Genomic DNA, 16,082 nt, shown 5'->3' on the forward strand with positions numbered 1-16,082 from the left:
AAATGGAAAACTTTTACATCAGCCAATCACATATGCTTTGCAAACATGCGTTTTGAACCCAGAAGATTTGCTTTCTTCTATAATGCACATCAGGGCATTTACTATAAATATCATGGTTATCTTTACACTCTAGACAGGGTAGGTTGCAACACTCTGTGGTTAGGTTAAGCAAAGGGGATTTTGGTTAGGGGTTAATGTTACGGAAATACAGTTTTGGATTAACACGAAACAAACACCACATCGGAAACTACACGAGGGAAGCTTTTCTCATTGGTGGGTGTGCAAAACATATGAATGAACTTGTACAAATTCTCCACCTCGTACTATTGTGATGAATTCTTGTGATACCGTGTTGGGAAATTTGTTTTGACAAAAAATACTTCTGGAACCAAAACGGCTGAAAAAGTAGGTAGTCCTTCGCTATTAATTTGTTTGTTCAAATGATCGCAACATGGTGGCACCCATGAATCCATGCCCAGCACAAGGGTCGAATAAAGCAGCCTTTTCTCAAAGACTTATATGATTCTGACAGTCATCCAGTTGACAGAGTCTTCATCCTTATGTTTAGCAATTAGCAATAAAATATCAAGGCTGTATCGTGTGTGTTGCAGATATGTAGGCTTTGAGTTTGTCTCTTATTCTAGATAGTAAGCCAGTCATATTTCATAAAGATAAAGTTAAAAAGTCTCACTTCTAGAATATTCTTTCAGAATTCAAGTCAATAGGTGTATATTCCTTTCCACCATTGGCATAACTACAGGGAGGGCAGCCACTTAAGGGACCAGTGTGAGAGGGGGCTGTGACGTCAACCAAAAGCAAACATAAAAACGACCATGGGCCCGATGGCTGACGAAAAATTACAGAGGCCCCCCAAAAAGGGGTGCTGACAAGTTTTTTGCACTGGAGTCTGTAAAAAGTTACGCCACTGCTTTCTACCAAACAGCTACTAAATTGAGATGTGTTGTGAGTGGTGCAATAAGTAAGTGTATAAGAAATTATCCAAAAGACACTATCCACCTCCTGAGGGGTGTTTTGCATGTGGTCATACATCATATCTGTCATTTTACCTCACAGGTCAACGGATTAACCTGCTGATAAATACTGGAACAGTGGTTTGAGCTCCTACAGACGGCTCTTGTCTAATTATGAGGATATGAGGTTATCAATCATTCTCTTGTCAGTGGTATCTCACTTGGACTCACACTGGACCAATGAAATCAGTCTTTGACAGTTCTTTGCACTTCATTCCAGAGTGGAAATAAGAGATTTCTAATGAGAGCCTTCCACTGTGGCAGCGGTCGGATACGTGGGCATTATTCATGTAATCAGGAGAGTCCTGCTGCGCTTGTGGAATAGGATTAAGGTTGACGTGGTGGTAGTTTTTTAAGGGGTAGACCAGGTGTTGATAAGCTCTGGAGTAATAACCACCTGAAGCTGTTCCACTCATTGTATTATAGTAATGATGTTTCCTCTAATGACTCTGATAATGGCCATTAGAAAAGATCATGTGGGTGGTAAATGAGTCACTACATAAATGCCCAAAGAATATCGAGAAAAGTGTGGCCGATGGAGACTGTGTGTGTTTCTACACAAGTGAACTTTTGTTTTCAAAAGAATGCAGCGCAACTGATTTGAAAGCAAGATTTTATTAACTTTACATTTTTCAGTTCTGATTAAAAGGTCTTCAATATTCTGGCATCTAATTTTACTGTATTTGCAACAAATATTTAAACATAATATTAAATTATTGGCATATATACTTCAAAAATAGACTTTAGTTGTCTACAGTTTCAAAACAGAATAACACAATCGTTTACAAATTGCTTAAGTCTCATTTAAAGAACAAGCTACACACCAGACGTGAGTATAATTATCTCACAAAAGCTTGTAAATTCAGATTCAGAATAAATAAAACATCAAGAGTACACATCATATGTCATATATGGATAGTTGATGCATTATATGCACACAAACTTTTGTTATAAACATCAGGATTTTACATAAAATTTAGATAAATGTACAAAGGAAAGTGTATGTTTTAAATACTGTAACTGGTCAACATTTTTTAAAGTTGTTCATCATTCATTTAATCACATATTAACATTCACTAGTTCATTTTAAATGGTCCAGTGGTTTGACAAATACATTTCTAAAAATACAAATATTTAATATAGTTTCTCAATTAACATGAGGACATAAAATAAATATGAGAATCAGCAATATGCTTTAAAACAGTTTTAGATGAAGTAGTATGTCACACTGCAGGTCATGTACATTTTTCCCAACGGTATCTCATGTCAACTACACATGTATATTAATAACTTCATAAGCATTCAAATTATAACTATTATTGCAATATAAATACATCAACAATCCAATCTAAAAGAAAGCCACCAGTTTAATATAAAGCATGTCACAAATTGCAATATATTGATGAGTCTTGTGTAATTTCCATGTGTTACATTTGTAAAAAAAAAAAAAACCTGCACATTCTCAAGATTTAAATACAGTCCTTTTTGTAACGTGCCACTACATTTCCTTTGCTAAATAATGTAGATATGATAAATAGACACCGATCAGCCACAACATTAAAACCACCTACCTAATATTGTGAAGGTCCCCTTTCGTGCCGCCAAAACAGCATCAACCAATATAGAATAGCAATCTGAGATGATATTCTTCGCACCACAGTTGTACAGAGAGATTATCTGAGTTACCTGACTTTGTCAGTTCAAACAAGTCTGGCCATTCTCTGTTGACCTCTCTCATCAACAAGATATTTCTGTCCACAGAACTGCCAATCAATGGATGATTTTTGTTGTCGTCACCATTCAGAGAAAAGTCTAGGGACTGTTGTGCTTGAAAATCCCAGGAGATCAGCAGTAATAGAAATACTCAAACCAGTCTGGCACCAACAATCATGCCATGCTCCAAATCATTGAGATCCATTTTTTTTACCCATTCTGATGGTTGATGTGAACATTAACTGAAGCTCCTGACCCATATCTGAATGATTTTATGCACTGCACTGTTGCCACATGATTGGATGATTAGATAAACGCATGGATGATTGTTGGTGCCAGATGGGCTGGTTTGAGTATTTCTGTAACTGATGATCTCCTGGGATTTTCACACACAACAGTCTCTAGAATTTACTCTGAATGGTGCCAAAAACAAAAAAACATCTTGTTGGTGATAGAGGTCAACAGAGAATGGCCAGACTGACAAAGCCTACAGTAACTCAGATAACCGCTCCGTACAATTGTATTGAGGAGTATATCATCTCAGAATGCTATGGTGAGATGTGGGTTGCCGCTGTTTTGGTGGCACGAGGCAGACCTACATAATATTAGGCAGTTGCTTCAATGTTGTGGCTTATCAGTGTATATTATATTGTTGATGTCACTATATTCACTCTTTGATTCTAACCTTTTTTAGAGTTGCACCCGAGGGTGCTGGAAGACCCTATGCGATCCAGTCTTCCCCCAAAACAGCCAGAGAGACTTTTACTCCGGGTGGACATGAGAAGATCAATGAGACGATTTCTTTGTGTCTCAAATCCATCTGCAGGTTTGGTGTCCTCTGCTGGAGGGGCCTCTTCCTCTCGGTCTCTGTCCCAGGATGTGGAAACGGGGCTCTGATCCAGCGCAGAGTTGCTGTCGTCATAATCAACAGATTTCTCAGGAGTCTCATCTGCGGCCAGGGCCTCCTCAAACTGCTGCAACAAACTCTGGAGAGAAGACAAGGTGTAAATTAAAAATGTGTATTTGATCCACTAGTCCATAACTAATTCACTATACAGTATGCTTTTGTCAATTCATCATTTTTAACACAACTTTTCACAATACATATCGTTTCAAAGTAGCTTCACAGAAAATTATGCTGTAACAGAAATGGAAGCTGTAATGTCTGTAATGTCTTCGATTCATCATTGTGCTGTTTGATGAAAATGTGATTGTAGATTATTTCTTTTTTTTGTGCCCTTAGTATTCTCAACGTCAACAATGTGACTCATGAATTGTGTTTAAAAACTGCTTGTTTCCCTGTTTAGCACAAAATGACTTTCACAAGATAAAGGCCTGTAGAAAATAACTTCACAAACAGACTCCAAACTACCTAATGCCAATAACACTGATCTAAATGTCTGGATAATAAATTATCTGGTTTAACTTTTGAATTTTGGGGTTCAAAACAGAAATAGAGTGGGACACAAAAGTCTGAGAGCACATTCAAAATCCTGGATTTTTTTCCATTTGACATTCAAATTTAAACATTTTTTTTTAAAACAAAGTTATGGTGAGGTTATGAATTTTTCACTCAATTGCTTATGACTTAATTACATTTATGCATTTAATCCAAAGCAAATTACAGTGCATTTATTTGAGAAAATTCTCCCAGAGCAACCTGGATTTAAGTGCCTTGCTCAAGGACACAATGTTGGTGGCTTGTGTGGTTAGAACCGGCAACCTTCTGCTTACCAGTTCTGTGCTTTATCCCACTATACCACATTAATTGATTACATTAAATGAATGAATTAATCACAAAGATGAATATAATTCAATATCAAGGATACATAATAATTAATATAGTTTGAAGTATAATATGTACGACCTATAATAATTCATATATTCAGATTGAAATGTATTGCATTATTGTGTCAGATGAGCAAAGCATTGATTAGACAATACAAAAAGTGGCTTTAGAAGTCAGTATATTGTTTGCTTTCTTCCCATATCATATGCTCGCATAACATTAGCTTGCAGTCGACAGCAATTCATTTTGCAGTTGTGTTCGTCAGTCTGTCCTTTTCTCGCAGGACACATTCTTGTATTCCATCGGCGCTATTTTTAATTCTCCGTCTCTGTGCATCAGACGGACACTTTTAGAACTTCTCACTGTTTTTATGATGCTGTGTTGAGTAAAAAGTAATTCTGGAGTATATGGAGATGCATTTTACTGTACTTTCCAATTGTTAAAAACATCCATGTGACTTGAGAGGTTCACGGAAGCGTGCTGACTGCCCCATGTTGGCACGGATCATTAAAACACAAGTTACATGTACTTTAAGCTTGAATTGCTTCCATGGTAGGAAAATATGCACTTTTATTATGGAATTGACGTATTGGGACATTATTAATCACATATGCGTTATTTATTTTTATTAAGATAATTAACCATACTGCATTAAATTGAAAGCCCTAGTTAGGACACAAAATGACAAAGTAATATTGAAGATTGTGCACTATATCTAGGTGTCTAATCAAAGGTAGGACATTTGTGACATTGACCATGTTTTCAACAAATGGTTAGATTTCTTTGCGTCCACTGAAGCAAGAAAGATGCACTTTTACTAAAACATACTGAAATTCATGTTAATTTGTCCAACTGTACCTTAAGTTTGGCAATGTTGCTGGATGAACCATGTCTACTCAAAACGTGCGCTTGTACATCCATCTGTTGCCAAAGCAGGACCAGTAGTCCTGTAAGGATTAGTCCTCTGATCATCTCTGTGTTCCTCTGGATGCTGGTTCTTACCTTCTGAACTGGCGGTCTGCCTGACTTGCTCTTATATGGGACAGTTGACTGTCAACGGCCCATCCTTTGTAGACTGTGTGAAGTGCATTCCGACACCTCATCTAGGATAAGGCTTGTGGGGTACATTGCCTTTTAAGTGGCTGTTTGCTGCAGTGTAAGGTGCCATTCTGGAGAACTCCTGATGTGTATTTCTTCTGGTAACTCTGACACAAACAGAGTGACCTCAGTTCTGAGGGTGCCACGCAGATGTGATATGCATCACCGGGAATTCAAACTCTACATGAGTGTCTCACATTGTTCATCACCAAAGAACTGATACAAACTGCAACTAAGTGTACCATAAGGGGTTAAAGCAGAGGATGGCCTATTTATAGGCTGCTGCTGTTGTTTGAAATTATGGCCTATTGGTTTGCGGAACAAGCAGGAAGTAAAAAATACATCAGAGCCTTTATCCATGTGCTAGAATTGATTCAATCAGTGGTTCCTAAAGTTTTTAGATCAAGTTCCACATTTAATGTACTAACTAAGTAACACATAGTCACAAAAATACTTAAAATCTAGAATATTTCTAATACTAGAAAATCACATATTTGAGTAGAAGCTTTAAAGAATATTCTGGGTTCAGTACAAGTCAAGCTCAATCGACAGCATTAGTGGCATAATGCTGATTACCACAAAAACATTATTTCCACAAATAAATAATTTTCTTTAAAAATGTGCAAATCGAGTACAGTGAGGCCCTTAAAATGGAAGTGAATGGGGCACATTTTTGGAGGGTTTAAAGGCAGAAATGCGAAGCTTATAATTGTATAAAAGCTCTTACAGAAATTCTTCTCTCAAAACTCATATTATTTGAGCTGTAAATTGTTTAAATTGTTGTTTTTACATTCGATTTAAGGTATTAGGTTTTACGTCGTCATGGCAACAAAGTAAATACGATATGACTTTACAAAGAAGAGGTAAGTAGGTGATTTTATCACACTAAATTCATGTTAACATGCACAATGTTTATCTCTTGTGCCTATACTTTAGAAACAGTGAGCATTTTAACTTAATTTACGGATTGGCCCCATTCACTTCCATTTTAAGTGCCTCAATGTAACCCAGATTTATTTATTTTTTTAAGAAAAGGAGGGACAGGTCAAAATTTATTTTAGTGGTAATATACATTATGCCACAAATGTTGTTGACTGATTTGAACTTGTATTAAACCCAGAATAGACATAATGCCATATTTTATCAAATGTTCTGTAGTCCAGATATAACGCTGCAAAACCATCATCAGTCCCTTGACTGGACTTTTGCAGATCTGTAGAAGGACCCAACTAGAGTGGCATCTAAAAGTAACACACAGGCCTTATACCACAATAGTAACATTTCGAAAGAATGTCATTGTATTTGCACATCTTGCATTGGCAATATAAGTCAAGAGACTGATGATGGTTTTGCAGCGTTATAGCTGGACTACAGAACATTTGATAAAATGTGGCATTATGTCTATGCATCAAATTCTTAGATGTACAAAGCAGATTGTAAATAGAAGATAAATTAGAAAGAACATCATAAAACAAAACTAAAACATTAAAGAGTAGTAATATTGGATATTCTGTATATTTTTATATAGAGTTGTGTTGTGTTGTGTAGCCTACCACTTGGATGTGTTCTGTACCACTGGTGATACTTCAGACACTTTGCTTTTGTTTGCTTTTTTAACTTTGCTTGAACAACATAATGACATGGAAATCAGTGCTTTGTTCCGCATTTTGGAGCTTCAAAGATCTGGTCACCATTCACTAGTATTGTATTCACTAGTCAATACTATTATATTGTATTGAAGAGCTGAAACATTCTTCAAAAAAATCTTAATTTGTGTTCAGCAGAAGAAAGAAAGTCATACACCTCTGGGATGGGATGGCATGAGGGTGTGTAAATGATGGGAGAATTTTAAATTTTGGGTGAACTATCAGTTTGTCAGTTTGTCAAGAGTGGCCCTTCCAGGAGCAATAACTAATTCACATGTGTGTGCATAAAACACCATCAGGGTAACATGTATGACACTAAAATAATACATTAACTAAACTACATAAAATATAACATTACAATGTACATAAAAAATAGGATGAAACATACTGATTTCCATAAAATATACTTACTATTATACTGTAAAATCATACGTTTTACATCTAAAAAACATTTTTATAAACTTTTACAATATTTTACTGTGAAATTATATGTATTTTCTTGCTAAATATATTATAATTTTATATACATATGTTACCATATATAACCAACATTATTTTTCAATAAAAATATTTTAGATCTTAATGACATTGAATATGTCTAAAAGGAGGACCAATTCATGCCCTACTCAGATTTATTACATAATCATTGGTTAGCTCCTATAAAAATGCATTTTATAAAATAAATTTTTGACATTTGGTTTATTTTTGATAAAAGGAAAGAGTTATTAAACATTTATTTTATTTTATTTTATTTTTTGGCCTATTCACCTGTTGCTGTCCATGGTGCTGAACCATTAATGTAGTGCTGATAATGAGTGGAGAAATTATTTTCAAAGCTTTACTGGAGTTTCCACAGCACTACACATTTTGGATGCCTTCCTTGTTTAACAGCGGGCCAATCATTTTATTTTAAACATGTTTTTTTAATAATTTGTTTTGATGACAGATCTGCTTCTCGGTCTGATCCGGGCAGCATCGAATCTGTAGGCTATCACTGCATCATATCTGCAATATAATGTAATATACATGTAGGAATATGCATGTTCTCATTTAATCAAAGTTCAGACATTAAGAAAAAATACAAATGTTCAAAACCATGGCACGTGTAAATATTTATTACGAATAAAGCAGGAAATTACATATGAATGATTTACAAGTAATTACATTAAAGATGCACATAAATATATATTCGACTATTTAAACAATTTAATAAATAGACCTATGTTACAAATATGCATAGTTAAGAACAATTTTGGAGGCTGTCATAGATGAGGACATTGAAGTCTCTAATCATTAAGACATCACTTTCTTTTCGGACCTGAAAAAGAAAGAAGTCGGTGAATCATACAATGTAACCCTCACATTGACTTGCACTGGCTCATTAGGAAATGCATTATTAGAAGTAGCGATAGGTCTAGTTTAGTTCATGACATAAAAATAATTTACTAATACAAATAAATAATTAAAAACTTACTTGACCGAACAGTATTACATCCCAAAGACGACATGGACCCAATTCTGTCCAGTCTGCGCCCGAAACACCCGGAGGATCTCTTGGAGTCCTGTCGGACTGTCTTCAAGTCCCGAGCAGACAGATGCTGTCTCATGTCCATTTTGGTTTGAGGTTGAATGAGGATTTCTTCAAGATCAGCCACCTTTTCGTCCACCTGTGACACTTTTCGGTCTTGAGATGAAACAGGAATGGACTCTTCAAGTTGTTGTAGAAGAAGCTGAAAGAGTTGCATATGTGTCACTATTGTGGCCTACAGACAGTTACGCATTATTGTTGAAAGACATTGTCCGTATGAAGTCTTTAGACTTACCTTTAAGACATCCATGTCGTCGGTTGTTAAGGCTGTATTATGTAGTGGAAATGTGCCCATGAGCTGAACAGTTAAGAGTAAGAAGAGGCCAGCGAGAGGAATGTCAAACGATTTCATGTTTCCAGTTTTCTGTTCGTTACTTCTCTGTCGTTTTTCTTGTCTTTGTCTGTGTACTCTTTGAGTGGAGACTCAAGCTCTTTTATACCTAGACGTTTGACATGCCAGTTATGTGGGGAATGACTACTGCATTCCAACACCTCTTTCTGATAAAGCACTGTCGGAAATGATTCCTTGTAAAGCTTATAGACGAAGTCCAAATGTGCCATATAGCTTGTGACTGTACCTCTTCTTTCATTCACACCCTGCTTCCCAAAAATGATTCATATCAAGTCGTTTCCATGGCACTTCTGAGTGTTAAATGAACAGTTTATTGTAACACATAACTGACTTTAATAAGTAATTAAGAAATATTAGGCAATGCTTAACAGATTTGTTTTTTATTGATTAACGAGTATTTACTGTCATATATACAGTAAAAAATGACAATACAGTAGTTTTTACAATAAAATCTAAAAATGAAAAAAACATTTGATGTAAAATGTAGGATTTTCCTGTATAATTAATGGTAAAAATGTATATTATGTTTAACAAGAGAGTACATGCACTTTTTACAGTAAAATTATTGTTAAACATTAGAGTAAAAAACAATAAGAGGGTGTTCCCACAATGCCATGCATGATCCATCATATTTTATTATCATTTATGGGAATAGTTATGTTTCTTCTTATTTTTAATACCCAATGTAATTTGGGAGGATCTGTTTATATTTAATGTAGTTTAGTTCATGTTTATTACATTATTTTAATTTCACATGTGTTCGCCTGCTGGTGTTTAGTGTTTGTGTGAGTAACACCGAGCACTGTCTCTACATGTTTATTGGTCATTGCTCCTGGAAGAGCCACTGTTGATGAACTGCATGTCATCATGTGCTCTTCTGTAAAAAAAAAAAAAAAAAAAAACAGCTGCCACTACCACAGTGTGGTTCATTTAGGCACAAATTATGACTATACTGTAAATGAAAATGTATATATCAAATTTGAAGGACTATTCAGACTATTATAACATACTTTAACTAGTGATCTGTTAACATTATGCAATGTTAAAAGGTTTTGCCAATGTTATTAATGTCCATCCATCCATCGTCAACCGCTTATCCTGTGTACAGGGTCGCGGGGGGCTGGAGCCTATCCCAGCTAACATTGGGCGAAAAGCGGGGGACACCCTGGACAGGTTGCCAGTCCATCGCAGTTATTAATGTAAACTATTAAATTTAGGCTACATTTACACTGTTTATACACTCACTAATAAAGAGTCCAAAGTGGTCTTCTGCTGTTTGTAGCCCATCCGCCTCAAGGTTTGACATGTTGTGCATTCTGAGATGCTATTCTGCTCACTACAATTGTACAGAGCGGTTATCTGAGTTACCGTAGCCTTTCTGTCTGCTGGAACCAGTCTGGCCATTCTCCATTGACCCCTCTCATCAACAAGGTGTTTCTGTCCACAAAATGCTGCTCACTGGATGTTTTTTGTTTTTGGCACCATTTTGAGTAAATTCTAGAAACTGTTGTGCATGAAAATCCCAGGAGATCAGCAGTTACAGAAATACTCAAACCAGCCTGTCTGGCACAAACAATCATGCCATGGTCTAAATCAATCATTCCCAAAGGCGGGGTCCCGACCCACAAGTGGGTCGCGGGAGATTTTGTATGGGTCGCCAAGTCGAGCACTATTTTTCAGTGTGCTATATATACTCTTGATTAAAATGTATTTAGTTCACCAATTAGCCGCATAAGAGAGCTCGTCGTTTTCTTCTTCTGTTTTTTGTTTTTGTTTTTGTTTTTTTGTTTAGCTGCGCTCTGCACTCGGCAACCAGCCATAACAATGGATGCTTGGCTAATTAAGAAGAAAAAGCCAGCTAAAGACCAGGCTAACACTGCCAGCAGCCAAAATACCGTCCCCGAGGGAGGCCAGCGTGAAAATAGACTAGCTAATGTTAGCAAAGCTACTTCAAGTGAAAAACGCCATAATGATGAAGAATGTGAGGAAAGCGGAACCAGTGGATGCTTTCGACCAGACGCCGGAGCAGGTACTTCTGAGGATTTGGGAGAACAGCCTCCAAATAAGAAAAGAAAATATAAAGAATAGGCCTACTTCCTGAAATATGGTTTTGTTAATTATTCCAAAACGAACCAAGAAGCTCGACCCATGTGTGTTATATGCAGCGAAAAACTCGCAAATGAGAGTTTAAAACCAAGTAAACTAATAAGACATTTTGAAACACTTCACTTCGACTTGGCAAAGAAACCTCTGGATTTCTTTCAAAGGAAGGCACAGGAGATTGAATCATCAGCTGAGCTTCTCCGTAGAAATGTGACATTAAATGACAAAGCCCAGTTAGCATCATATGGTTTCTTACCGTGTGGCCAAAGAGAAGCAGCCCCATACTGCTGCAGAAAAATTAATTCTGCCTGCCGCAATAGACATGGTTAGCACGGTTATTGATGAAAAAACCGCACAAAAATTAAAATGCATCCCCCTGAGTAACAACACTGTTTCCCGAAGGATAAATGACATTTCAGACAATCTTGAGGAACAGCTCATAACAATATTGAAGGCGGCAGGGGAATTTTCAATCCAGCTGGATGAAAGCACCGACGTCTCGGACTGCGCAACTTTGTTGGTATACGTAAGGTACGTGTGGGAAACAGAATTTGTGGAGGATTTATTATGTTGCTTGAATATTCCTACTGGAACGAAAGGTGAACAGATATTTTCTGTACTGAACAACTACGTGGTTACAGAGTGCGGGTTGAGCTGGGTCAACTGTAAAGGCATAACGAGTGACGGGGCTGCAAATATGACGGGCAGAAACAGCGGAGTTGTGAAAAGAATCAAGGAGGCAGCTGGTAAAGACATCGTGTGGAATCACTGTTTCATTCACCGCCAGGCTTTGGCATGCAAAGGAATACCCCCCGAGCTTGACAAAACATTGAAATAAGTCATTCGTGTTGTGAACTTTATTAAAGCTAGCGCACTCAACAGTCGGCTTTTTGATCAGCTGTGCGCCGGCATGGGGGCGGAACACACCCATTTACTCTTTCATACAGAAGTACAAATTCATACTTTTCTCCTTGAGAAAAATTCTTCACTTGCAGAGCTGTTCACTGAAGAATGGCTTATTACAGTGTCATATCTGGCGGATATCTTTTCATCTCTCAACGAGCTATGTTTGAAACTGCAAGGACAGAATGATGATGTTTTCCAAAACTGGAAACACATTCTCACCTTTCAAAAGTCTCTGAAGCTGTGGCTTGCACGACTCAGAAGTCCAAAACCCAGCCACTACATGTTCCCTACTGTGTTACAGCACATAGAGGAAAATGATGTCACTGACACACAAGTGAAACACCTGACTGGGCTTATAGTGACACACCTAGTTGCACTCATTAATAACTTTGAGCACTATTTCCCTAAGGACAGATATGACATTTTGCATGATAAAGGTGGATCCAAAATCCTTTTGATTTTGAAAGTCCAGAGTCACTGCTGGAGCTTGGACTAACTGCTTCTGAAGAAACCGAACTGTTAGAGCTGAGCAGTGACCAGACACTTAAAAGAAGACATGAATCCATGACATTATCATCATTTTGGGTAAGCATTTCATCTGAATACCCTGTCTTAAGCAAGGCAAGCATACTGTTGCTTATTCCTTTTACAACTACATACAAATGTGAAGTTGGGTTCTCAGTTCTCACAAAAATAAAGACAAAATACAGAAATAGACTGAATGCTGCACCTGATATGCGTGTTGCAGTCTCCTCATGTACACCAAACTGGAATGTAATTCTAAAAACAAGCAGGCCCATCTCTCTCATTAGCTGGGTAAACTGCCTTGATTTGGTGAAACAATGATTATAAGGACTGGTGCACTTAAACATTACTCTTCTACTGCTAGACCAACATTAAAAAAATAAAATAAAAAGGCATGTTTTTGATAGCTCTGAAGGTTCATATTACTATTGTTCTAAATATTGTTTGCATACATATTTTTGTTTTGAGAGGAAAAAATGAGAGCCTGTCATACTGTGCACTTTATAAGATGTGTATATTACAGTGGGTGCATAAAACATTTCTCAAAAAATATTTCAGTAAGAAACTTGTTTTTGATTTAACTTAATGTTCATATTATTCTGGTAGATGTGCAAATCATTGAATGTTATATGAAAGGCATGCATTGATTCTGTCTGGTTTTATTGATGATAGGAAGGATTTGCACTTTGTCTCATTAAGTATAAATTGTGTACACTGTAATGATGAGAATATGAAAACAATGAGATGCCCTGTCACTCTTCCTTTCTCATTTCACCTCTGCATTTTACTTATTGTCAACAACAGGTTAATAAAAAAAATTGTGCTTTGTCAAATATCTGTATCTCTTTTAAATAGTTAACTGGAAGCTTAACTGACCTTAAAAATGGTCATACATATTTTGTTAATGCATAAATTCTCTTCGTGATATATGAACTATATGGGCCTAATGTTTATTGGGTCACAAGGATTTATCAACTTTAAAATGTGGGTCCCCAGAAAAAAAGTTTGGGAAACACTGGTCTAAATCACTGAGATCACATTTTTCCCCATTCTGATGGTTGACATGAACATTAACTGAAGCTTCTGACCCATATCTGAATTATTTTATGCATCGCACTACTGATAGGCTGATTAAATCATTTCATGAATTAGTAGGTGTACAGGTGTTCCTAATAAAGTGGTCACAATTATTTACACCATGGGCAAATCTTTTCCTTAGATGTTCATTATTAGGCTACTCTATATACACTTCACAAAATGCTTTACCTAAAAAATATAGGTCTGGTTCATGTGTTTTGTACTACACCTTTATTAAAATATTTTATGAAACATGGATGTATAAACCAGAATAGTGTACATGAAGTAGGCTAATCTATAAGAGTCAGATCAGAGAGAAATACAAGTAAAACTTTGTTATTTTATTATTTTAATATTATAATGTATAATTATAATTCAATGAAACTGGTTGAGGCCGTTTTTAGACATTTTTGTTTTTGTTTGTTTTTGCTTGACTATCATAGGCCAACCCAGATTCAAAATATAAGATCTATCTAAGAGATATTTATGAAATCTGCGATTATCCAAGTGGTCACTCTCTGGATTTTTTCAGCAGCAGATAGATAGGCCTACGTTCCTCGTGAGGGTTTGATTCACTGAAAAAAAATATGAAATTCAACCACAACAACACACCTAAATGTATTGAAACTCATAAGAAGGCCTAATCTTGACGATGCAAGGGACCACACTTACAAGGATTTAATTATAAGACATGTCCATAAACAGGCAAAATTCATAATCAAATATTCTCACTTTAATTTTAGACCAAGTTGACACAAGTTATGCAAAATATTTATTTTGCTGCAATATACATGATCTATAACACGATTGGATTTAGAGGTGACATAAATAAATCAATAAATATATAGACAGTACAACAGTTCAAAGCAGCAGTAGCCTATAGTATTTTCAAAATTTCAAACTATTTACAGTTCTAAATCTCGAATAAATAATAACCAACAGATATCAACTGAACACAAATCAACGGTAAACTTGCAGTCCACATTTCTTTTTTTTAGAACAAAGAGGTGCCTGCATGAACATTTCAAGTAAGGAAATCGCAGTGCCCTATTCCAGTAAAAACCCAAACGGCAAGAAGTGACATGACATAAATTAATAAGACGTTCTTTATTTCAAATACGCGTTTACATTTTTGTGTTCATCTCCGAGCATACCTGCTGCTTAACACCCGAGCCCGCTAAAAGACCCGATTCTCTCGAGTCTGACCCCAAAACAGCTCCGCAGCCCACCTTTCTTGAATCGACTCCACGAGCGCTTGGATGTAGATAGTATGTCTCCTAGGAGACGCACGAACTCGCGATCTTTTCCCGCCAGCGCTGAGTTTCGCGCGTCTGACTCCCAAAGATGCTCCGCTGGCGCGTCCAGCTTGCTCTTCTCCGCTTTCACGTCTTTCTGCTCCGTCGCCGTCTCCTCCGACTCCACAAACGGCGTGATAACTTGTTCATCTAACAACTCCTTAAGACTCTGTTGTAAAAAATCAAATTAAAATTATATATAGGCTATATTATTAGTGTAAATGTATACTAAACTATTAAGGGCGAGATTAAAAGTTTAAGGACTCACCTGTAAACTGGAAATTGGTTTGGCCCCGACCAAGTTTAAAAGTAGAAGTGAAGACACGCAGAAAAAGGAGATGTTGGCGATCATTGTGTTTGTATTGCTGGAGTCAGCACTCGTCAGCGGTAGTTGTGCGCGTCTCTGTTCACCTTCAGATCGTACCCGAGAGCCGTGTCCAGGTGCGCTCTTTTATTTGGCTGATTTCGTCACGGACACCCAAGCTAACGACCCACTAAACACTACGGGGAGGGCTCTTTGTTTTCATCAAGTTTCCCACTTCAATTACCGAACATACATACAACGTGGACGTGAAAAGTCGCCATCTGATTGTCAATACAACTGTATGTCAAGTATAGAACATTATGATGTGGATCTGTTAAAAGGAACGCACAGTATACGTTTTTATAGTTTTTTTGGTCAAAAAGTAGAAAGATTGGAACAATGTATATTAGCTTTTGGAATATTGATTGATGGTGCAACCTAATGTTTGTAAAAATAACTAATAACGTAAAAATTTGAGAATTCTTCATAACAAATCTATTTCTCCCACTTTTTTTTTCACACCAAATGCTATCCTTTCACATTTTGAACAGTTATTGAAAAACTTTTGATTTAACCACTTATTCTCTGGTGCAAATTTAAAAGCTCACCATTCACACAAACTGTGGACTAATTGCCAAAATTGTATCTCGTATTT

The 16,082-nt window shown here is 36.6% G+C and overlaps 3 protein-coding genes across 3 annotated transcripts; all 3 read right to left on the reverse strand.

The window, feature by feature from the left end:
* Positions 1 to 1,633: 1,633 nt before the first annotated feature.
* Positions 1,634 to 5,590, reverse strand: LOC127621357 (natriuretic peptides A-like). The gene is made up of 2 exons (XM_052094920.1): positions 5,392 to 5,590; positions 1,634 to 3,730 (listed from the first exon to the last, which is right to left on the reverse strand). Exons 1-2 carry the CDS (start codon positions 5,503 to 5,505, stop codon positions 3,425 to 3,427), a joined length of 420 nt encoding a protein of 139 aa, XP_051950880.1. The 5' UTR covers positions 5,506 to 5,590; the 3' UTR covers positions 1,634 to 3,424.
* Positions 5,591 to 8,381: 2,791 nt separating this feature from the next.
* On the reverse strand, positions 8,382 to 9,262 carry LOC127621358 (brain natriuretic peptide-like). The gene is made up of 3 exons (XM_052094921.1): positions 9,101 to 9,262; positions 8,752 to 9,007; positions 8,382 to 8,595 (listed from the first exon to the last, which is right to left on the reverse strand). Exons 1-3 carry the CDS (start codon positions 9,215 to 9,217, stop codon positions 8,579 to 8,581), a joined length of 390 nt encoding a protein of 129 aa, XP_051950881.1. The 5' UTR covers positions 9,218 to 9,262; the 3' UTR covers positions 8,382 to 8,578.
* Positions 9,263 to 14,640: 5,378 nt separating this feature from the next.
* On the reverse strand, positions 14,641 to 15,534 carry LOC127621359 (C-type natriuretic peptide 3-like). Its single transcript, XM_052094922.1, has 2 exons — positions 15,392 to 15,534; positions 14,641 to 15,292 (listed from the first exon to the last, which is right to left on the reverse strand). Exons 1-2 carry the CDS (start codon positions 15,473 to 15,475, stop codon positions 14,990 to 14,992), a joined length of 387 nt encoding a protein of 128 aa, XP_051950882.1. The 5' UTR covers positions 15,476 to 15,534; the 3' UTR covers positions 14,641 to 14,989.
* Positions 15,535 to 16,082: the final 548 nt, after the last annotated feature.

This window comes from Xyrauchen texanus, chromosome 27, assembly GCF_025860055.1.
Source record: "Xyrauchen texanus isolate HMW12.3.18 chromosome 27, RBS_HiC_50CHRs, whole genome shotgun sequence".
Classification (NCBI taxonomy): domain Eukaryota; kingdom Metazoa; phylum Chordata; class Actinopteri; order Cypriniformes; family Catostomidae; genus Xyrauchen; species Xyrauchen texanus.

Bases quoted from the DNA above. Each gene is read 5' to 3' on its own strand.
- LOC127621357 (XM_052094920.1), bottom strand. From the start codon at position 5,505: ATGATCAGAGGACTAATCCTTACAGGACTACTGGTCCTGCTTTGGCAA. The intron at 3,731-5,391 runs GTACAGTTGGAC...TCTTCTCTCCAG, and splicing joins GCAACATTGCCAAACTTAAG to AGTTTGTTGCAGCAGTTTGA.
- LOC127621359 (XM_052094922.1), bottom strand. From the start codon at position 15,475: ATGATCGCCAACATCTCCTTTTTCTGCGTGTCTTCACTTCTACTTTTA. The intron at 15,293-15,391 runs GTGAGTCCTTAA...TTTTTACAACAG, and splicing joins AACCAATTTCCAGTTTACAG to AGTCTTAAGGAGTTGTTAGA.
- LOC127621358 (XM_052094921.1), bottom strand. From the start codon at position 9,217: ATGAAATCGTTTGACATTCCTCTCGCTGGCCTCTTCTTACTCTTAACT. The intron at 9,008-9,100 runs GTAAGTCTAAAG...CAACTCTTTCAG, and splicing joins ACGACATGGATGTCTTAAAG to CTTCTTCTACAACAACTTGA.